The sequence below is a fragment of the Vidua chalybeata genome, chromosome 8 (assembly GCF_026979565.1).
Source record: "Vidua chalybeata isolate OUT-0048 chromosome 8, bVidCha1 merged haplotype, whole genome shotgun sequence".
Lineage (NCBI taxonomy): Eukaryota > Metazoa > Chordata > Aves > Passeriformes > Viduidae > Vidua > Vidua chalybeata.
In genome coordinates this window covers 15,680,976-15,700,901 of record NC_071537.1, presented here as the reverse complement: position 1 = coordinate 15,700,901, position 19,926 = coordinate 15,680,976, and the positions used below count along the sequence as shown (strand labels likewise).

Here is a 19,926-nt window from a genome sequence, read left to right as displayed (position 1 = left end):
AAGAGCAACAATAACATAAGAAAACATTGCCCAATTTGTACCAGTAAAGGAACACAATAAATCCACCTTATTTTACTGCCACCCAAAATTAGCTGGAAAGGTAAAAAAGAAAGTGGAATTCAAATAAAATTCCATTAAGACTTGGTGTTACTAGCTATACCTCATTATGGGCATAGACAAATTTACCCTATTGTTCCATCCTACCTACATTTTATGTCTTCTTATTTGTTTTGGTTTATTTCAATTTTTTGTTAAATCCAATATAAGGAAGAAATTACTGAAATTTCTGGTTGCTCTAGTTCTGCATGTATCTGGGTTGTCAGTCATGTTGTTGTTGGCAGCATTCCAGCACCAAGCTGCAAAGGATGTAATGCTATTTACAATTTTTATTTTTTGACAGTGATAATTTCACTTTACCATGTGACCATATTCCTCAGATTTCCTATATTTTGAAAGACTTTTTTTTTTACTTCCCGAGAATGCAAGTGGGATTGCATCCCACCTGAAGCTGTGAGAAGTGAAGGACTGCCCAGCAAGCATTTAGAGCATGCTGTATGTGATCATTCACGTGTACCATCATGGCATATTGAGCATGTCCCAAGCTAAACTTAAGAATACTTTTTTTTTTTTTTTTTTTTTTTTTCCTTCAGTTGTTGGTTTTGCTAGTTTGAATTGAGATACTGGAACAAGACAAACTTGTTTTCCTTGTGTTCTTAGTAATTACCTGTGCTGCAGGTGCTAGAACAGAGTGAGTGAGCCCTGTTTGAAACAGTGCTGGCACTTTACCCTATATTTATTCAAAGCTGTGCTTCCATTGACTTTCATTGGCAATGCTTAGCAATCCTGTCCAGCCAAATCCAAGTTTATGGATAAATAAAATAGCACAGCAGTGACCCCTGTGAAGAAGTTTGCATTGATAGGAAAGTTGTTTAAGCCATAAGAGTTTTAACTGTTCCCTAGATCTCATTGTCCTGATCAAAATACTACGTGTAAAGTCGCAGGCTCTGATGACTCCTGGGAGCCTCACTGGAGTTGTGGTGTTCTGGAAACAGTTAATATTTCTGTGAGTCGAAGCCATCTTGTTGCTCAGCAGAGTTGCGTTGTGTTGTGCCACATACTGGTGCAGAAAGCTGAAAAATCTAGGGCAGCATAAAAATTAAGAGCACTGAAATAAGTTACTGAAACTGAGATAGTGTTCAGAATATAGGAAGCTTAGTAGGAAGTCAGTGAACTGAAATATGTAGACCCAGGGAAATGTGTCTTTGGGAGGGTCCAGATACCTGAGGATTTGTTGCTTGCACAGTAAAAAATATGCAGATGAGGGGTGTCTCTCAACTCCATGTGTATTTTATGCTATAGATGTAGATGACCACACCAACAAGGATTTAACACATGCAACCCTGTGTTTCATGGTTAAGGATTCTGAGTATGGATAATAGCTGGGCTTGGGCACCATGAGTTAGACTGCTGAAATGCATTCTGAGGGTAAAACTTGTCACTTTTTAACTGTTCTTTAATAATTAATGATCAAGTGTCTTTGCTGCTGTAATCTTCTGCAGAGTCAGAAGAAAATTTTACAGCATCAGGTTTTGGAGCAAGATGCATGTTCTCCATGTCTCTGCCATGGGATAGGTCAGTCATTTCTTTTTTTAGTTGATTAGTTCCAATTACTTTGGGCTACCTGTTCAAGCTGAGAGAGTTAATGAGGAAATCAGGCTGTATTAAGATCCACTTCTCACCTGTTATGGTCCTAGCTATAGATTTGGTCTTGACATTGTCATTTGTGATGTAGTCGTATATTTTTTTCTCATTCTTTATCTTTCCCTCTCAGCCGTCAAGACATGGTTTGTGTGTCTACTGGGAGGGACCTGAAGTAGTGCTGGGTATGCCCTGCCCTTACGTGCCCCTGCTGTGAGTCTGAAGGGAGCAGAACAAAGCCTACCGTGTTACAGGGTGCAACAAATGGGAAAAAGTTCTTTTTTTCAAATGTTACAAATGTGTCAATACCTCAGTATTGCTAAGTAATATTTGTTTTGTAAATATGATAACTTTCAAAATTACTTTTGCCTTCTTGGAATTTGCTGATGCACTTATTACAACTCGGCCATCTCCTGGAGTAAGCAACACAGGCAGCTGTCCTAGAGATAAACAGGCCTCTTCAAAGCACTGGTTTGATTCATTCCTAGAGCTTGTTCATTATGTGTGTTGGATAGAGACTGGAGACTTCTGAATAATTATCATGCCTCTGTAATTAAAGACTAGCATAATACATATGCAAAATGCACATAGTTGAATTTTCTCATTTTATTTTAGTGTTTTGACTCTCCAGTTATTTTGGCAGTTACTCTTCAGTTTTGATTTTTTTTTTTAATTAAAAGATTATAGACACTGTGTTACATGACTTTATCAGACTTACAAGTAAGATATTTAGAGGTAGAAAGTTGAGACCCAACTCCAATTAAAGGTCCATTTCACTTTGTGATCCTTCAAAATCTGATCCTGATATGCATTTGTGGTTTTTCACTATATTGATGTCCAGTTTGCGGAATCCATGGCATGGATGAATGTATAGATAACAGCCATGAAGGGCTGGAATTTAAAGTTTTAGGACTCATCTCTTCTCTAAGACCTCTTATTACTAAACTGTTTTTCTTTCTTTCAAGTCTGGAGAATTCTGAGAACTGAAATAGGCTGCCATATACACCAGCAGCTAACAATGAAGGAGCTGCTGTCTGCACACAGCAGAAATACAATTCAACATGGGCAGGCTGGACTTAATCTTTTGCTGACTTAATGATTATTGTGTAGCCAAAGGCAGTGCCTGGTAGCTGGAGATTTCTCTTTTATCCATAATGCAGTTTATCTAAGTAGGTCTTAGGAGCTTTGTCTTCTGTAGGAAGATATCCCAGCAAATCTTCCAGACTGGCTGGATTTTAAAACTTCTTTTCCAAGTTATTTATTATGCTTTATCACTCTGTGTTTTGTACGTATTTTGATTTTAGTTCATGGTCCTGGTCCCAAAACTTTCTTGCAAAGTTTTCATGTGCTGCTAAGGACCTTTATGAATTGTTTATGTTGTTGGGATTGTTTGGCAATAGATTGGTGGCCTCTGGAAACAACGCAAAAGGCAAATCCAGGAGCTGGAACAGTGTCAGCTCACAAAACCAGGAGAACTTGTTCATGCTGAGAAATGAGGAAACATAATTGTGTGTGTGCAGAAGCACCAGTTGTCTTGGAACAAATTGCTGAATTTAGAAAACAGTTTTCAAATCTGCTGAGTACAAATGAGTCGCTACTGAAATGAAAGCTACTGAGAAAAACAGTAATAGCCCTTTTATTTTGGAGCTAGAATGTTAGCCCTTACTTGTGTTTTATCACCCACACTGCAAAGTCTGTAGTCAGCATGCGTTATACTTATGCACTGCCACAACATACTCGTAAAATCTGTTGAGTCTAAAATTTTTTACTAGATATATCTTGCTAAAGTGCTATAACACAGGCAAGTGTTACAATTGCCTGGTAAAGGGTTTTGATTAAATTGATCTTCCTATGTCTAATGTAGGTCTGTTTTCATCTTGAAAATATATTGTAGGTTTGTGTCCCCCTTAAAGGGTTAGGAAGATGCAGCATTCTAACAAGCCTGCTCTACATAGCCTTGCTGCTGTGCTACAATTTCTTTTTCCCTTTTTCCACTTGTGTCCATGTGCACAGCTCCTTGGCAGGTTACAGAACAAAGCAGGACTGTGGCGTCAACAACACAGGACCTCACAGGGATTTGCTGCTATAGTAGCATAGTTAAAATATAACATACATATGTTAATAAAGGGCAATTAAATTCAATTTGTAGGCTGTGTCCTCTTCTGAACTCATGCCTTCTGACCTCTAAGACTGTAATCTCAGGAATGTTTGAAGCTAGAATAAACTACCATTGTGGCAAAAGCAACAGTCCTGCCCTTTTGCTCGCCTGCCAGTGTTGGTTTTGCCAGCTCAGCTCTGCTATGGCTGTATTGTAAACCAGATCAGGGCACACATCTGACTGAAAAATACTTCCTTACCCCTATTTAAGATATAAGCTATATCTTTGCATTCATATTTTCTCTTCAAAAGGATGTTGTAGTTGGGTATTGAAGCATTTGACCTCTTCACATGCATGCAGTATATGTATCTAAAGGATGCAAATCGAAAAAGCCAACAAAAATTCTTGCTTTGAAGGAATGATATAGATTCTATTTAATCAGTTTACTAATACATCACTAGAGTGGATTTTTTCATCAAAGTTAGTGGTTTTGCTTTTCAATTTACCACGACACCTTGCATTTTTTTTAAAGGAAGTGATTATGAAATATAACAAACTCTTCTCTACCAATGCATATTACTAAGAAGTGGGTTGTTTTAACCAAATAAAGTTTTCTTTTTTGGAAAAAAAAACCCAACCTCATTTTGTCCAAAAACATTTTAGATGTTTTTGTTTGGTTTGAGGGTTTTTTTTATTCCTTAGGATGTACTTTGGATTTGCTGGACATACATTTTATTTTATGTTTCAATGTATTGATCCATTTGGATAGGTGAGCAAGTACTCTTTTAAATACAGTACACAAATGATGGAATTCTAAGCAGCTGTAGAAGACAAGAATCATCAACAAAGACAATTGAAAATGAGTGAGCTCATTTGAATTTCAGTACTTAGTATAGCTTCTAACAGAAATCAAGTGTCATTCTTTGAACATCATGTTTGACTGCCAGAAATGCTCAATAGATTAAATAAATGTGTATAGAAAATAATGGTAGTCCACTTACAGAAAAGACAACATTAGCATGTTAGATAAGGGAAATAGGGTCTTCAGTTTAGAGTAGGCACTTTGGGAACATGAAATTTTTGACAGTTAGGTTACCTGTATTTCGGAGTTTTCTGTAACAGCAAGCTTTTAATGATGTGTATTTATTTTAATTCCAGAACAAGAATATTAAAAGAAAGCTTAATTTATACCAGTATTCTCTCCTTTAGTTTTATTTAAAGACAATCTAAGAACAAGATGGTTAAAGAGAAATAATGTTTATTAAGACAGAATTGTATTACCTTTTCTATGGATACTGCTTGTTCTCTGAGGATTTTAAATACTAGTTTTGCAAGCAAAAATATCTTATAGTAACCAGCATGTGAAAAACACTGTTCCCAGAATTTTGGGAGCATATTACAACAAAGGTTTCAGTTTGCAGGGTTGAATGTTATACCACTCTTTATAAACTGTAGCATAACATAGTATACAAACCCCCCTTTTTTTTAATGATAGTGATGAGAGTAGGCAAATACATTTTTTTTTAGCAACAGGGTGACTACAAGGGGCCATTCTGTTATGCTGTTTTATGGTGCACAGTACTCTGGATACATGGGCATTGGTTGGTTGTTTCCTCCATGGAATTGTTCCTGAACTTTGCAACTGGTTGTTCTAGTAGGCCTGCTAAAGACTGACTCTGGGTTTTGTTTTTCTTTTCTTTTTCCCTTTTACTTACCAAAAGCAGAAGCAGAACTACAATGAATTTAAAATGGGAGGTTCAAACAATACAGACCAGCTCTTGCTCAGCTTTTTGAGTGCCCTACAGTGGAAGTGTTATCCTAGCTTGCCTCTGTTTTTTCTTGCACCTAGTGTACTTTCCTTAAACCTGTCTGGTTAATGTTAGACATTTGAAGAATTAATTGGTACTTTCTGGCACAAAGGTGCCTGCTGGTATCTTGAGCATTGCTTGCTTCTGCTCTGATATTAAGGTAGCACAGTGACAGAAAGCAGATGATGAAGCTGTAAAGTATCTCTGAAACGATTTCATTTCTCCAGTGTAACCATTAATACTGCTTTATTTCTAAGTTCTTATTTAAATGGCAATGTTTAGAATTAGCTGTTGCTTGTATATATATTTTTAGAAATACTTAAAAGCCTCTTTGCATAGCTGTACTGGTGAAAACAGCAGTTGCAAAATGAAGGGTATAATTTTAAACAACTGTAGACATATTTATATTTATATTTTCTTATAGAAAGTTCTATCAAGAAGTAATGTAGAATTGGATGCTGGAATTTATATAACAAGAAATGAGTCTTGTGTTAGAAAATGAAGTTTTTCAATAACACTTGTCTTTTCTTCCTTTTTTTCCTTTTTTCTAGGACCGGAATAGGCCCTATGACACTTTTAACTTGCACTCTTTGGAAAATTCCTTAATGGATATGATAAGGACTGATCATGAGCCTCTGAAAGGTAAACACTACCCTCCCAGTGGCCCACCAATGAGTTTCGCTGATATAATGTGGAGGAATCATTTTACAGGTTAGGAATATTCATATGTCCATGCTTGCTTGGTGTTTAAACAAAAATCAGCTTTTCAGCATTTCTATAAACTTTTTATTAATCAATGAGTTTCCAGTTTTGTGAAATTTCTGTTTCCCATCTTAAGATAAACTTCTCTACTAGGAAGATAAGGTGAAATGTCTATCCATTTATTGTAAGAGTACAATCATAGTATTAGCTGACTAGCATATCTGAAACATGGGATTTTGTATCAGCAAATTGTAGAGCAAGATCTCTTGCTGCAGTCATTTCAAAAAATGTTTCATGCAACTGGAGTCCAATTGTTGTGTTCAACATCTTTTTCAAAGGTTCTACTTAAGTGTGGATTATCAGCTAGGATGCACTGGTCCTAAACCAACCACTATATTAAGGTTATTCTCTATAGTTATTTCTGGTTTCTTTTAAACAAATTTATCTTAATTTGGATTTCAATTTGTTATCTAATATCTAAAATATATTAGATATTGTTAAGTGCTGGGAAAGTTTTAATTATTTATGCTGTTAAACTCTGTTTGTTCTACCAGGTGTTGGCATTAAGGATGAAACCGTTTGTAATACTTGGCTGATAGTATAGTAAAAGGTGTGGCAGCATTTCATTGAATTCCTGATCAGCCTGCACCCTCCTTTGTTTTTATCTTTCATTGGTTGTGTTTAAAAATAGGTACACATTCTTGCTGATATGCATTCTTTCTGAATTTTAAGACTGAGGATAGTTGTAAGCCATATACCAAGGAAGTACTGAACAAGAAATGATTCCGAAATACTAAGAAGTCAGAACACAAAGAAGAAATTAAGTTGTGTATAGCACTTCCTATGCTAATGCTTATATACATGCTTTTTGATGTCATGACTGCCTCATTTACTCTCCTCTCCATTTGTAAAAATATTTTTTCTTGGTCAAAATTATTTTGCCTTTTTTACCATCTCTTCTGGGTACAGATTTTATTCACAACCCAACCAAACTGGCTTCTGTACCACTGTTATATTGAAATTTGCTGTGCCATAGCCTTCATGTGTCTTTAACCATTATTCATGTCTAAAATGTCAAGGAATACAGTCTCGTGTCTATTCTGATCATAAACTTCTGATAAAGGGTGAAAGTTGAACTTAAAAAACCAAGCTCAACAAAATTGACATTTCTACTGGATATATGTTTCATGTGGCTGGCATTAGAGCATTAAATAAAATTCAAATTGCTAGTAAATACAGTTAAGTATTTATTGTATCTTGTCAGATTCATTGTAATTTAGTTAAAGCTCTCGTAATTTTTATAGGTTTTTTCAGTGTTTATTTACATATACAAAAAGCGACTAATTTTTAAAGAATTAATTTCCACATGAATCTGAGTGTGGAAAAACTGAAAAAGATGGGGTTAGAAATTGGAGTGGATATTAATTATTGAAGTTGGATATTATGTAAAGTTTAAATAGATTTTTTTCCATTTGACAATGGGACCATTGCCTTTACTTTTGCCCTCCAACGGCTTCTGTCTCAGACTGGATGTGCTCTTTCTAACAATTTCATTTTCTCATTTAGTGCTTCTCACCCATTTTGGCCTTCCTCCCTTGCCAGTAAGCTCACTTCCAGTCAGCAGCTGTTGGAGAATTCTGCTTTTCTGTTAGCTACTTCCCTGTGTCTCTGCATATGGGTTTTTTCCCCCAGTGATACTGTTGCTTTCCCTGTGTTTCTTTTTCCTCTTCCTTCTAAGTACAGGGCTGACTTTGCCAGCCCCCAGCCTTGCCCTGGCCATGTGTGCACTTTCCCTGCCCCTGTTTTCACACTGGAGTGTGACTGGGAATATTTGTAGGAGCAGCTCTTTCAGGACATGTTCATTCTCCCTTGCAAGAGGCGTTGCCTTCCTGTGTGTTGAACAGATCTATGTTACTATTTTAGCTGAATCCTTTTCCTGAAAACCATTCTTCTGCAAAAACTGATTCAGTCATGACATCACTTTCTTACTGCATTTTTGCTGTTTCTTTTTCTGTGAAAATTGGTCTTGACTCTTTTCCTGTACATCCCACTACTTTTTCTCTGCAAAGGTGCAGAAGGTTTTCAACTGCTGTCCTTCTCTGCACCTTCCTCACATTTCACTTTGTTGTCTTCTGAACTCTTTTGCTTTTTCTTATTTATTCCACTCTTCTCTGACTCTCCCCCTTAAGGTAGCAGGACATTTTAGTCTGTTACCACATTCAGAAAGTAAGTGATCCGTTCTGCTTGCTTTGGCTTGCTCTTAAGTCATTGCCAAATTTTCGGTTTTTGTCACCTTGAAACTTTTTAAATATATTGGTTATGTACTTCAGCTTAATTTTTTCAGTTCCTTGTAGACAAACTCGTGTGAATGCCTCTTGTGTGAAATTTCTGGAATATTATTAACTTAACCAACTCTCTGAGCTAGTTCCTCTTCATTTTACCACCTCTGTCTTTCATAGTAAACTGTTTATTGCCTTTAAATCTTTACTTCCTCTTGCATCTGATTGTCCTCTCTTAGGTTTGTGCACTATTTCTTCTGTAGATACAAAAACCCTAATTTAAAATAAAAGCAATGAGATAGCTTTCAAATGACTTTTTAAAATTGTTCCTCTTTTGGTAAATGAGCCCTTTTTTCTCAAACAATCACTAGCAGCACTTACAGGTCAGTTTGTCATACATTTACCATCCAAAGTTTTAAGTGGAAAGTATGAAAAGGGTGAGTACCAAAATCCTCTGGTTTTGAAAATACAGGAAGATTTTATTATAGAAAAATTGTATATTTCTTGGGGCCTCCAATGCATGTTACAGAGCCTGAAACAGGTCCATGTTTCAGGATCATTTCAACTTGCTGCTGCCAGAAAATACTTATTTTTAGAAGTACTGTCTGTATATGCATTAATGAGTAAAGTATTGCAAGCAGTTTATCTGAAGTTTGAAACTTTGCTTGGAACATCATCTTTCTTGGCATATATGTCCTTCATGTCCCAGCAGATACTTGAAACAAAAAGTCATTCTCTTGGGTATGGAATGACAGCTCTCGATCAGAATGTGGGTGGGAGGATTAACCATAAAAGATTCTGATGGGAAGACCAAATTGAAATGCTTCTGGGATATTTTGTTCTTGTTTTGGGGTCTGAGTTCCTCATGCTCTTTTTGGTTCAGAAGAGGTAGTGGAGAAGCTCGAGGTGAGAAAGGGAGAGTCTCTTGTTTGTAGTTGCTGAAGCTTCCTTCATACCCTTCTCAGTCTGAGGTATGGCCAGGCTTTGTCCTTCAGGCATGAAAATTTGGTTTATTTCAAGGTCAACAAAGCAGATCCCTTCTTTTAAGGAATGATCCACTTGACCTTGAGAGGACATGTGATTAACTGACATTTTTTGGGGAGGGACTTTTTTATTGCTTTCAAGTATGGAGCAGAGCAAGTCTGGCAGATTATTGGTGCAGCAGACATGATCTGATCCTCACTCCTGCAATGGTGAGTTACTTACAATTGAGCCAGTCTGATTGGCAGGCTGGCTTGGTGCTCTCAGGTGAGGACACCCAGGGTCACTCAATCACTCAGTTCTTTTTGTGTATTTCTTGCTGTAAAAGAGATTTGAAATCTAGCTCTGAGGTTTCTGGACCTAAATTACCAGCATATCCATCTAAGTTGCATTTTATCATGAGCCCAGGCTTGCAAGAAGGTGCTCAATGTCAGTTCTTGTTTTGTTTCTAAAACTGATTTCTCAGCTTTTTCTGCAGAGAGGGGAACCCCTCTGTATGTTCCTGGCTTTCTGTCCTAATAGTCTGGGAACTGTGCAACCTTAAAAATAATTTGCCGTTTTCATGCTTTGAGATTTAAGGAATGTAAATTAATTGAAAAGGAATTCTCATTTTCGTTTGTCCCAAGACCCTTTGGCAGACTTCCCTACCTGCTTTCTCTACCATCAAGACTAGCTTCAACATTTTTCTTTTCTTTCAGTCAATACTCATAAATACTTTCCTTCTTTCAAAAGGAGGAAAAAAAAGAGGGAACAAGTTGAGTAAAGGAATTGTTAAGCTTCGCTTGGTTAATGACAAATTACAGTGTACAGCCCAGGGTATCTAGCTGTTCCCCACGTCAGTCATAACAAGGCCTCTTCGACAGAAATGTGCAGTATCTCCTAAGATGTTTTTTCCTGAACAGTCTTATTTATTTTCTGAATGGCCAATAAAGTATATTATACACGACAAAAGTATAAGCAGCAGTTTTGCTTTAATGAGGAAAGGTTATATTTGCAGTATTTTTTAACCTTTTTTATTTACCTTCTGCTTTGACTAAAGGTGTAGGGCAAAAGTAAATTATCAGAATGGCTATGGGTAGATGGCACTTATCACTGACCAGAACATTTCTTTCCTACATAAAAGTGTCTCCTGTCTGTGGTGTAATATGTCACTGTTGCAATATGTTTATCCGTGTCAAACTATTGCATTACAACACAAATAGAGGTATTCTGATCTATAAAAATATTTTGATCAGAAGTAACTAGCAGCTGCCTTTGTTCTATTTTTAAATAATTAAATAAAATATTTCAGCTGTGTTAGATCATATGCTGTGCACATGTGCTACTGACAGGTCAGGAAACTAAGTATAAAACTGAGGAAAGAAATCATGCCCTTTAAACTATTTCTTTCAAATTTACTGTTACACTAGATAACAGTAATGTTCGCTGTTTTATTCTAAATCAGAACAGAAACAAACTTTGTAATTTACAAATCCCCACCTAACAAAAAATTGTGTTTTTTTTAAAGTATCACAACTTCAAATATAAATAATTGGAGACAGCACATGCATAGGGGGATTTCAAGAGTAGGCTTTAATATACCTAATTTGAATGGCTATCATACTGTAGAAAGATGCACAAAGCATGTGTTGATTATGTCACAATATTTCAGTAGAGATCAAGATGTTGAATAAAAATATACTACAGTTCACAGGTAGAAATAGCATCTGTGAGGAAACTTTTTATCTTGATTTTCAGTACTTAATGTCACCCATTTATTTGTGAAACACAAAACTGAAGTTACTGGGTTACTGCTTCATAACTTTTGTAAAGACTCTATCAGGTCATATGAAAACTAAGCAAAATTTAGGTTTTCTTGTTTACATTTAAATTACTCACATTTTTGACAGCCAAGTGTTTGAAGATTACATGCAACTTAAGACGGTTGTAATATATACAGAATGGACCTTCACTTTTCTACTTTGTTTTCCATTCATTTCAGTACATGCCACCTGATTTTGTTCAGCTGTGAGTGTTCCTAAGCTTTTTGTAAGCAAAGCACTAAGTTTGCCACATGACCTAAGAAAAGTGAAGGTGAACGGATCATATTTGTATTTGCAGTCGGCAGCTGAACACAAAGGTCATGCAAATAGAACAAATATTGTCATCTCAGTGCTAGAAATGGTGCTACACTGTTGGAGCTTTTTGCAACACTTTCATTAGGAAAAAAGTGCAGTATACCAGCATTTCCCAAAATCTTGATGCTCACCAGACCCCTTTCTGTAAATGCTCATGGAAAACAGAGTGAGCAGACTGATGTGCTTGCACGTGTATTTGTGTTTAAAATTAGGCCTTTCATGCTAATCCTTTGGAAGGAAAGAGAGTATGTTGCCTTTCCATTTGAAACTCTGCTTATTTTAAAAACTCCTCTTTAATATTTTTTTTTCAGGACAGAATATGGTCATTAAATGGTTCATAATTTTTAAATTAAATAAGTGCCTTTTGCAACAGTCCTGTAGTATGGTCATACTTCCTGATTTGCTGCTGGCAACCAGCATGTCCTTGTCTTTGACCTGCTGAATCTGTTTGGTCAGGAGTGGTGGGGTTTTTTGCTTGCTTTATTTAGTTTAAGAAGTGGTTGTAGAGATAGCAAATTTTCCTTCTCTTTATTTCCCTTTTTTCATTGTGCTAGTGAAGACTGGCTTCACAAAGACCTAAAGCTGTTTAGCTTTCTTTCTTTCTTTCTTTCTCACTTTGCTACTGTTTTGAGGGTTTTGTATATTTTAGTATAGATTGCTAATGGTAAAGTCTGCTTTGTTACTGTTTTATTTTAGTCCCCCCAAACACACCAATGAAAAATGCCAATATTGCTCTTTTGAATACAGTTCTAAAACTTTATGTAGAATAAGCAGATGTGTACAAATACTTGTCTACCACTTACGAGTAATGCAAAATTTAACTTTAAGTTCAAGTCTTGCTTTCAAAGTACTATTATCTTGACAACAGAACTGTTTTCAAGCTAAAAATGTTCGCAGTACTTAAATATGTGCAAGACTGCTGTGTTTTATTGGAGCAATGTAACTTATAAAGTCTGCATTTCACTGTAATGTATATGCTGTTTTATTTTATGCTGTTTTGTTTTCCCTACTGGTAGGATATATATACTTAGTCAGTGATAGGAAGAAGTTTTATTACTGATGTTCGTAGCTGATAATTATACACTTCCCTTCACATTGCCACAATATGTTTTTGCACAGTTAAAGTATATACATGTGAACACAGTAATGGTTCTTCATATTTCCCTTCTGGCAAACAATAGCACTTTTGTTCTGCTCAGTATTTTAATTTTTTTAAAGATCTGTAAGTGTGGGTGTTTAAATTATGGGTGTGAACAAATGGCAAATATACATAAAAAGAGGGGAGAGAATAAACTCAATAACCTTCTTCAGAGAGCTACCTTTTATTTTTATTTTTTTATATTTGGACCCTTGCTTACAACATTCTTGGTGTTGAAATTGTCTTGGGCATATGTGTTGAGTTAATGTAGCATAGCTTCACATGTCTGTAGTTTTGGGGAAAAGGAGAGAGAATGGTCTAAGGTCTACTCAGGTAAAAACTATTAAAATCCTTGTATATGCACACATGCTTCACGCTTTGTGGCCATTTGTGAATCCTGGAGCACACACTCATGGCTGAGCTGGGAGTGTGGGGAGACGAGGGAGGCTATGTGGAGTCATAGGTTGTGCTGTTATCTGGTCTCCCAAATACATGGGAGTCAGATGAATAATTTTATTTCACATGTTTAGAGTAATATTCTGGTTGTGCTTTGGTTTTTGCACTCTTCTGTGTCTAATCTTTACCCTACCCCACTTGCTACCTATCTAGCCAAATAAATATTGCTGGTTTTTAGTGCCTTTTGTTGGCAGTAACTTGGAAATTATAGAAAAGATAAGAGTGATAAAGGAGGTATTATTACTAAAGAAATAGAGCAGACCTAGTCCTGTTGCCAGTTTCATTTGACCTTGCTACAGGATTATATAGTCATAAATTGTAATTTATATCAACAGTGATCTTAAGAATTATGTGAGAGGAAGTTCTCATTCCAAGGAAGTTCTCATTCCCAGAAAGTTCAGGACAGGTCAAAAGCAGACCAACTTTGCTATTTTCTAGCAAATCTTATGCCAAACACTAATTGCTGAATTGGTAGAAGTGATCAATCTTGGTGCAAATCATGAGGTATAATAGTGCAAGAAGTTTTACTCAATATATAAGCAATGAACATTGTTTCTTGGAATGTTGATTGTAACATAAGAAAGGTTAGAATAGGTAACTGTAATCTTAACAGTCCTTCACTATGTGAGTGTTCATATCCAGCTGCTGATTAGGGTTACACAAGTTCAAAACACAATCAAGCACTTAGGAAGAGTAAATGAATAAAAGAAGAAATGCAATAGTGGTAAAACTGTGTCTGGTACTCATGTTTACTCTTTCTGGAACAGCATTATTTCTCTAAACTGATCATGTAACTCTAAATTATCTAGACAATTTAAAAAAGTTTATTTGTGAAAGAATCAATAAAGATTCATATGTGGGAAGGATATACTTCCTGAAGTTGTTAGAAAGATTTCAGAATTCATTCAAGATCAGTATGTACTTTTACAATAAAAGGTAAAGTTAAATTCCATTTACTACCTCATTTCCAGTACAATACAGAAGAGAGTATGGGCTCTAAAAAGGAATTGGGCTCTCTGCCATGGCAAGTATGATACTGCACATGCAGCAGAGCACCCAGGCAGTCCAGCTAGAAAAGTCTCTCCAAATGTTGTTAGGAGAGAAAATTTAGGAAATTTAATGATGCAAGATAAGCAAGAGTGCAGCCTGGGCTCTACAAGAATCATCAAGCCTTCATTTATGCTCTGAAGTGTTTAAAGAGCAAGAAGTATACAGCTAGATGTTTTTCTTTCTAAACTAGGAATTGAGAAGACATAAAAGAGGATTATTGTTGTAGCCTAACTGCAGCACTCTAAGTGTATGTTATAAAAGCACGTAATTGAAAATATACTCAGTAAATAGTTATGAAACCAAATCAGGCAGACTGAAAATGGCAGATGTACACTGGATACAAGTACTGGGGATGTTGTTACTGGAAGGGTTCCTATTTATGATTTCACTGAACTGCTGGAATCCATAAATTCTGTGCTCTTAACTTCCCTACGTTTCTGTTTAGTGTACTTAATATTCTTGAAAAGTAAACTCTTTATCTACAGATTTTGTTTTATAACTATAATTAGAAATATGTGCTTATATAGATTTCGTAAATGTTCAGGTAACATTTGTTTTTAATGTTCAGGTAACATGTGTTTTTCCTAAAATTGATTGTTTTCCAGTAGTTATTTATGTGTTTCACCTAAATAGGTCTTTGAAAGTACATATTCTTAATTACATTTCACAGTTCTACATTGCACCTTTAAATTAAAAAATTATAATTTCCTTTCTGTGCTCTCTTGTTGTTTCTTCAATAATTATGCAGTTTTGTAATCTACAGATGGCCTCTCTTTTTCAATTGAATAATTGGTTTCAAGCAACAAAATATTAAAACATTATAACCAATATGAAAGTCTGTATAATTCTTCATAATTAATTTGTTGTCTCATGATTGGTATATTGCAGTCTCTTTTGAATGCTTTTAGTACAGGTGTGTTTTGAAAGGATTCCATTAATCTGTTTCGGTAGAGTTGCACGAGGGACCTCTGAAGATGTACAGAATTGTCCTGGATGCTGGCTTAGCTCAGTGGGAGAACATGTCCTTCTGCTTGTGCTGCTCTGTATTTTCTGCTCCTCTTAAAAGATAGCTGACAAGAGCTGTTTAAAAATAGCAGGCCAAGGGCAGGTGACAGAATGTCACACAAGCAGCACCTGGTCCAGTGACAGCCTGGAGGGAGGAAAAAACCAAACCCAGATGTCACAGATAGGATTCTATTTCTGAAGTTGGTCGAGCAGCAGAATTTCAGCTTCAGCAAAGGAAAAGAGAAGGAGCCATCCAAGCATTGTGCATTCAAATTTTACTCTATTTTTTCATAGTTGTTTTTTCCCCCCCTTCTATTCCAAGTATTCCACGTATTAATTTTAAAGTACAAATTAGTGCAGACACGTTTTCTCTTTTCAAGAAATACCTGTAACCTCACACTCATTAATACACTGTTAAGGAAAAGGGGATTAATGTTCATCTGGGGATGTCTGAAGTATATGAGCAAAGGTTATACTGAATGAAATAATAGCAGCTTTAATGTTTCTGCAGTGCTAGATTAATGTGAAAATACATATAGGAGAATTATGTCTGTAATTAGGAAATGTGAAGTGGTTAATGAAGATCATCTCTTTAAGAAGCTTTCTTCAAGGAGTTAGAAAGTAAAAATGGAAATTCTATTTACCTTGTTCCTTACTTTTTTCTGGAGGTGCTCTTTGCTTCATAGCCTTATTGTGGTGGCATTTTTTTCTAAAAGAAGGGGAAAACTTCAATGTGAAGAAAAGATTGATTTACTTATTTTAACCTGCTTATGACTTAGTTTCAGAAGTATATCGAAACTTCATGCTGCATCTGTTCAGAAAGAATATTCATTACAGCACAGCAGTTTCTGTGACTGGAAATAGAAAGTTTAATTATCAATAGGAACTAAAAATGTTGGAGAGGATTGACTTTAGTTCTGCTTTGCCAGAGTTTGTTAAAATTTGGGTTTGCAGAAGTACAGGAACATAATCATTTTATTGGTTTTTCAGTGTAGTGAGTGGATCCTGAGCTCCCATATTTGAGGGTCCATGTAGTGAAGAAATATAAAGTGACCTCTTCCTTAGCTCCCAAACTTAGCCACAGACCTAGAAATAGGAGAAGCCTATTAAATGGAATTACATTATGTACATAAAGTTGCTTACATTACCTAATTGAAATAAATTTTTACGTGACTATAATTATCTTTTTACATATTTTTCCAAGTAAGGACCAATACAAATTACAGCTTTCAGATTTTCTTGGGTGGTTTAATTTAAAAAGTCCTATGACAAAGCGTCTTCAGGGTGAGGTTTAATACTTCAGCTCAGTTCAAAAGTATGCAAAACTAATCTGAGCAGCACTGCTGCTTTTGGCTTATTTCTTGCTCTAACAGTAAAAGTAGGTTTCTCTGGACTAAGTCGCCTTTAGGTCAAGCATATCTATTTTTCAAAGTGCATATGAATGTACTGCTTGAGAACAATATTCCTTTCAACCCAGTGTCTTACCACAAGTGGTTGGTGATGGGAGATTGTTAGGGAGGAATGCAAAACCAGGGTAAGAACTCCCTCTCCAGCTGTCTGTTAACTTGAAAGCTTCTGGTGCTGCATGTAGTATGAAAAATAGTGATTTATTTTTACCAATTAAATGGAGTTTTGTAATGCTGTACTCGTTATTGGAAGCCAACTATAAATGGCATAAGTGCAGCAAGGTTGAAGTTGAAGGCTTGTTTTGAAAGGGTAAGCATAATGCTTTCTTAGTGCAAAGTAAAGGAGTATATTAAAATAATTATTTCTTTGTTTATATTTTAAGTACATAATACTGAAGTTACGGTGGTGTTAAATATTTTAGATATCTATTCTTCAGAAGTTGTCTTCAATAGGTTGAAGATTCAGCTACCCTGACTGTTCATTCCCTTTAGAAATTTTTCATATTAACGAATTTAATTCAATTTTGAAATAAAAACATTGAAAATAGCTTTTACTTACATTGCAGGGCGTATGGGAATAAACTTCCATCATCCAGGAACAGACAATATTATGGCTCTTAACAGTAAGTAGTTAATGTCTAGTGATTTATATTGCCATGCAGAATATTATTTCTTACATCTATTGTGTGAGTAGCTGCACAGTCAGACATAAATATGTGTAATGTTTGCATAGAAGTTCATGTTCACTCTCTGAGAGTGCTTTCCATAAGTCAATCACCTCTGATTCTTTGTATTAACTTTGTAATGGCTTTATGTGTTTCACTGGAACCTTCATAGTGCGTGCTATGGAAAATATTTCAGAATAGTCTCTCTCCTTCCCTCTTTTGTGGGTGTGTATGCGTGTTAAAGCTGTAACTTTGATTTCTGATATCTCTCCAGACATATTTCTTCCTGTTAGGATGAGCTGTTACAAGTTTTGCATACAATTACATGGCCTGACAGTGTTTGCTTTGTTGGTTTCCATTATGTAGATGGGAATTGGGAGAATGTTTAGACATATAAATAATGAGGAAAACTGCACTTCACTGAGAGATTGCTTTTTTTTTTTTTTTTTTCTGTCAGGAAATAAAAGTAAAATTAAATGTCCAGTCATGAACATAAGGACTCAAAAAACCTGGCAGAATGGATCTGGAAGACAGTTCCTATGTGGGGAGGGTGGGGGACAGGGTGTCAGGCAGCACCAGCAGAATGCTGAACTGAACTGTGCAAATCAAAGCAGAGTATTTGTCTGTCTAATCCTGAGAAATGCTAACTGCTTTGAAAAGTCAGTTTTTGTTTACTGTGTTGTATTAGACATTTTAGGATTACTTACAAACTTCTCTAAAATTTTTTTGCCTTTGCACTAAGACTTACTTTGTCTATGTAAGTTAGACTGTGTATAGCTGAAAACTGCAGGGTGTTATTTTTGTATAGCAGCAAGCAAAGAATAATTTATAGATACGAAGAACCGAAAATTTGTAATAGACAAGATGCAAGGTGTTTAACGTTTGGCTTTAAAGGCCAGCTTTTGAAACCCGTAAGACTTTGCTTGTCCTCTTCTTAGTTTTACATGTTAATGGTGAGGTGATATTTGAGGGAGGTTTTGTTGTTATAGTTAGCAGATAACCCCCATTTTCTTACGGCACATGAAATTACGGGAAATCAAATAATTAACTAGGAGAAATGTTTTGTTTAATTAAAGACTTTATTAAAATAAAGAGGAAGCTGTCCATGCCTCTCTGTGTAAATAAGGTCTACATAGTACAGGTGTTTGACATGAATTCTGGTCTCAGAATGTATTGTTCTACAATGGGCATTTCAACAAGCTAACTGCAATAGAAACATATTTGTGAAGATGGGATACTGTGATTGAATTTTGAGTCACCTTTAAAAATTGACAGTTATGATGAAATATATAGTAGCATTTCTTACAACGTCTAACAGAGATTTTTGAAAGATGGGAATGAAAAACTGAAACAAAAAGTTACACTATTTTGGGACAACTTGCTTTTATCTTAAATGAATGATGTCTTTTATTCTGATTTCTTTTTGATGAAAATAATGAAAAGAACTTTTTTCCTGTCTAATTTCTTTGAACTTTTTACAGCAGCTCTATACTCTAATTGTTTATAAAAACAATCATCTTTTTTAGCTATAGTCCTGTTGCATGGTTAACATATCAGCATAGCTAACTGATGGACCAAAACTATATATACTATGCATTTGCACTATTTAAAATATTATGGGTTTATTCAAATATTAACTGTTTGAAGACTTAAATAAGCCTGGAATCATAAATATGTAATTTATGCAAAATGAAATATAGCACAAATCCACAGTCTGAATAAGTTCCCATATATTTTTCCTCTTCTGCAACTCTTTTCCCTACTGTTCTATACTAGGCAAAGTCACACCATTTTTGGCCATCAATGACAGTCCTTAGCTAGGATTATTGTACTGTGAAACCTGTTGGATTTTGGTTTTAAATCTTTGAAGAGCTGAGAATAAAAGCAAATATTCAAGTACACAAGCTTAAAAATTACATTCTGTGATTGAAGTCCTTTTTTGTATGTAGCTAAACTTGAAAAATTTAGAACTAGGTGATTCCCCTGTCATTCATTACCTTTCCCCTCTAGTGGGGAAATATACCAAGGAAAATTAGTTCAAGAAGAAATATTCTTTTCTGTGCTGGAATGGCTGTGATTTGGGTTTAAAAAAAAATCCCAAAAGATACTTCATCACAGTATTTTTTTGAATAATTTTGGGAACTTATCTAATGTCTTTAAATCATAATACTTGTCATGTCTATGTTTAATTTCTGTGAAACCAAGCATTCTCTGCTGAGTCTGCAAATCCAACCTTCACATTCTATTTAAAGTCATTGCTTCATAAGCATTTTTCTCTTTTCCTGTGAAGACATATTAATAATCTTTAAGATTTATTACTCAGAGCTCAATTTCACATGGACAATGTAGGCAATCTTTTGAAGGTGGGAGACAACATGTGCTCATGCCAACAGCAATGCAAAACTTCACATGCTGTAGGGAGAGGGGAAGTTTTTGGGGGATGTTTGTCTCTAGCACCTCATCCTCTGTGGCAGCACTTCCAACTGTACTTCAGCTGTTATTCCTGTTTACTCATAACAGCCT

The 19,926-nt window shown here is 35.6% G+C and overlaps 1 protein-coding gene across 10 annotated transcripts in view; it reads left to right on the top strand.

Moving 5' to 3' along the window:
- Nucleotides 1–19,926, top strand: part of CPEB3 (cytoplasmic polyadenylation element binding protein 3) — an 81,021-nt gene that overhangs the window by 22,383 nt on the left and 38,712 nt on the right. For 5 of the 10 annotated variants that reach the window (XM_053948781.1, XM_053948776.1, XM_053948775.1 and 2 more), the window contains exons 3-4: nucleotides 6,156–6,315; nucleotides 17,305–17,361. In XM_053948781.1, the coding sequence (XP_053804756.1) occupies nucleotides 6,156–6,315; nucleotides 17,305–17,361 (217 nt within the window). Of the gene's footprint in view, nucleotides 1–6,155; nucleotides 6,316–15,570; nucleotides 15,595–15,622; nucleotides 15,802–17,304; nucleotides 17,362–19,926 lie in introns of those variants that run through there. The other 5 variants (XM_053948777.1, XM_053948782.1, XM_053948787.1 and 2 more) reach the window with 4 other exon arrangements.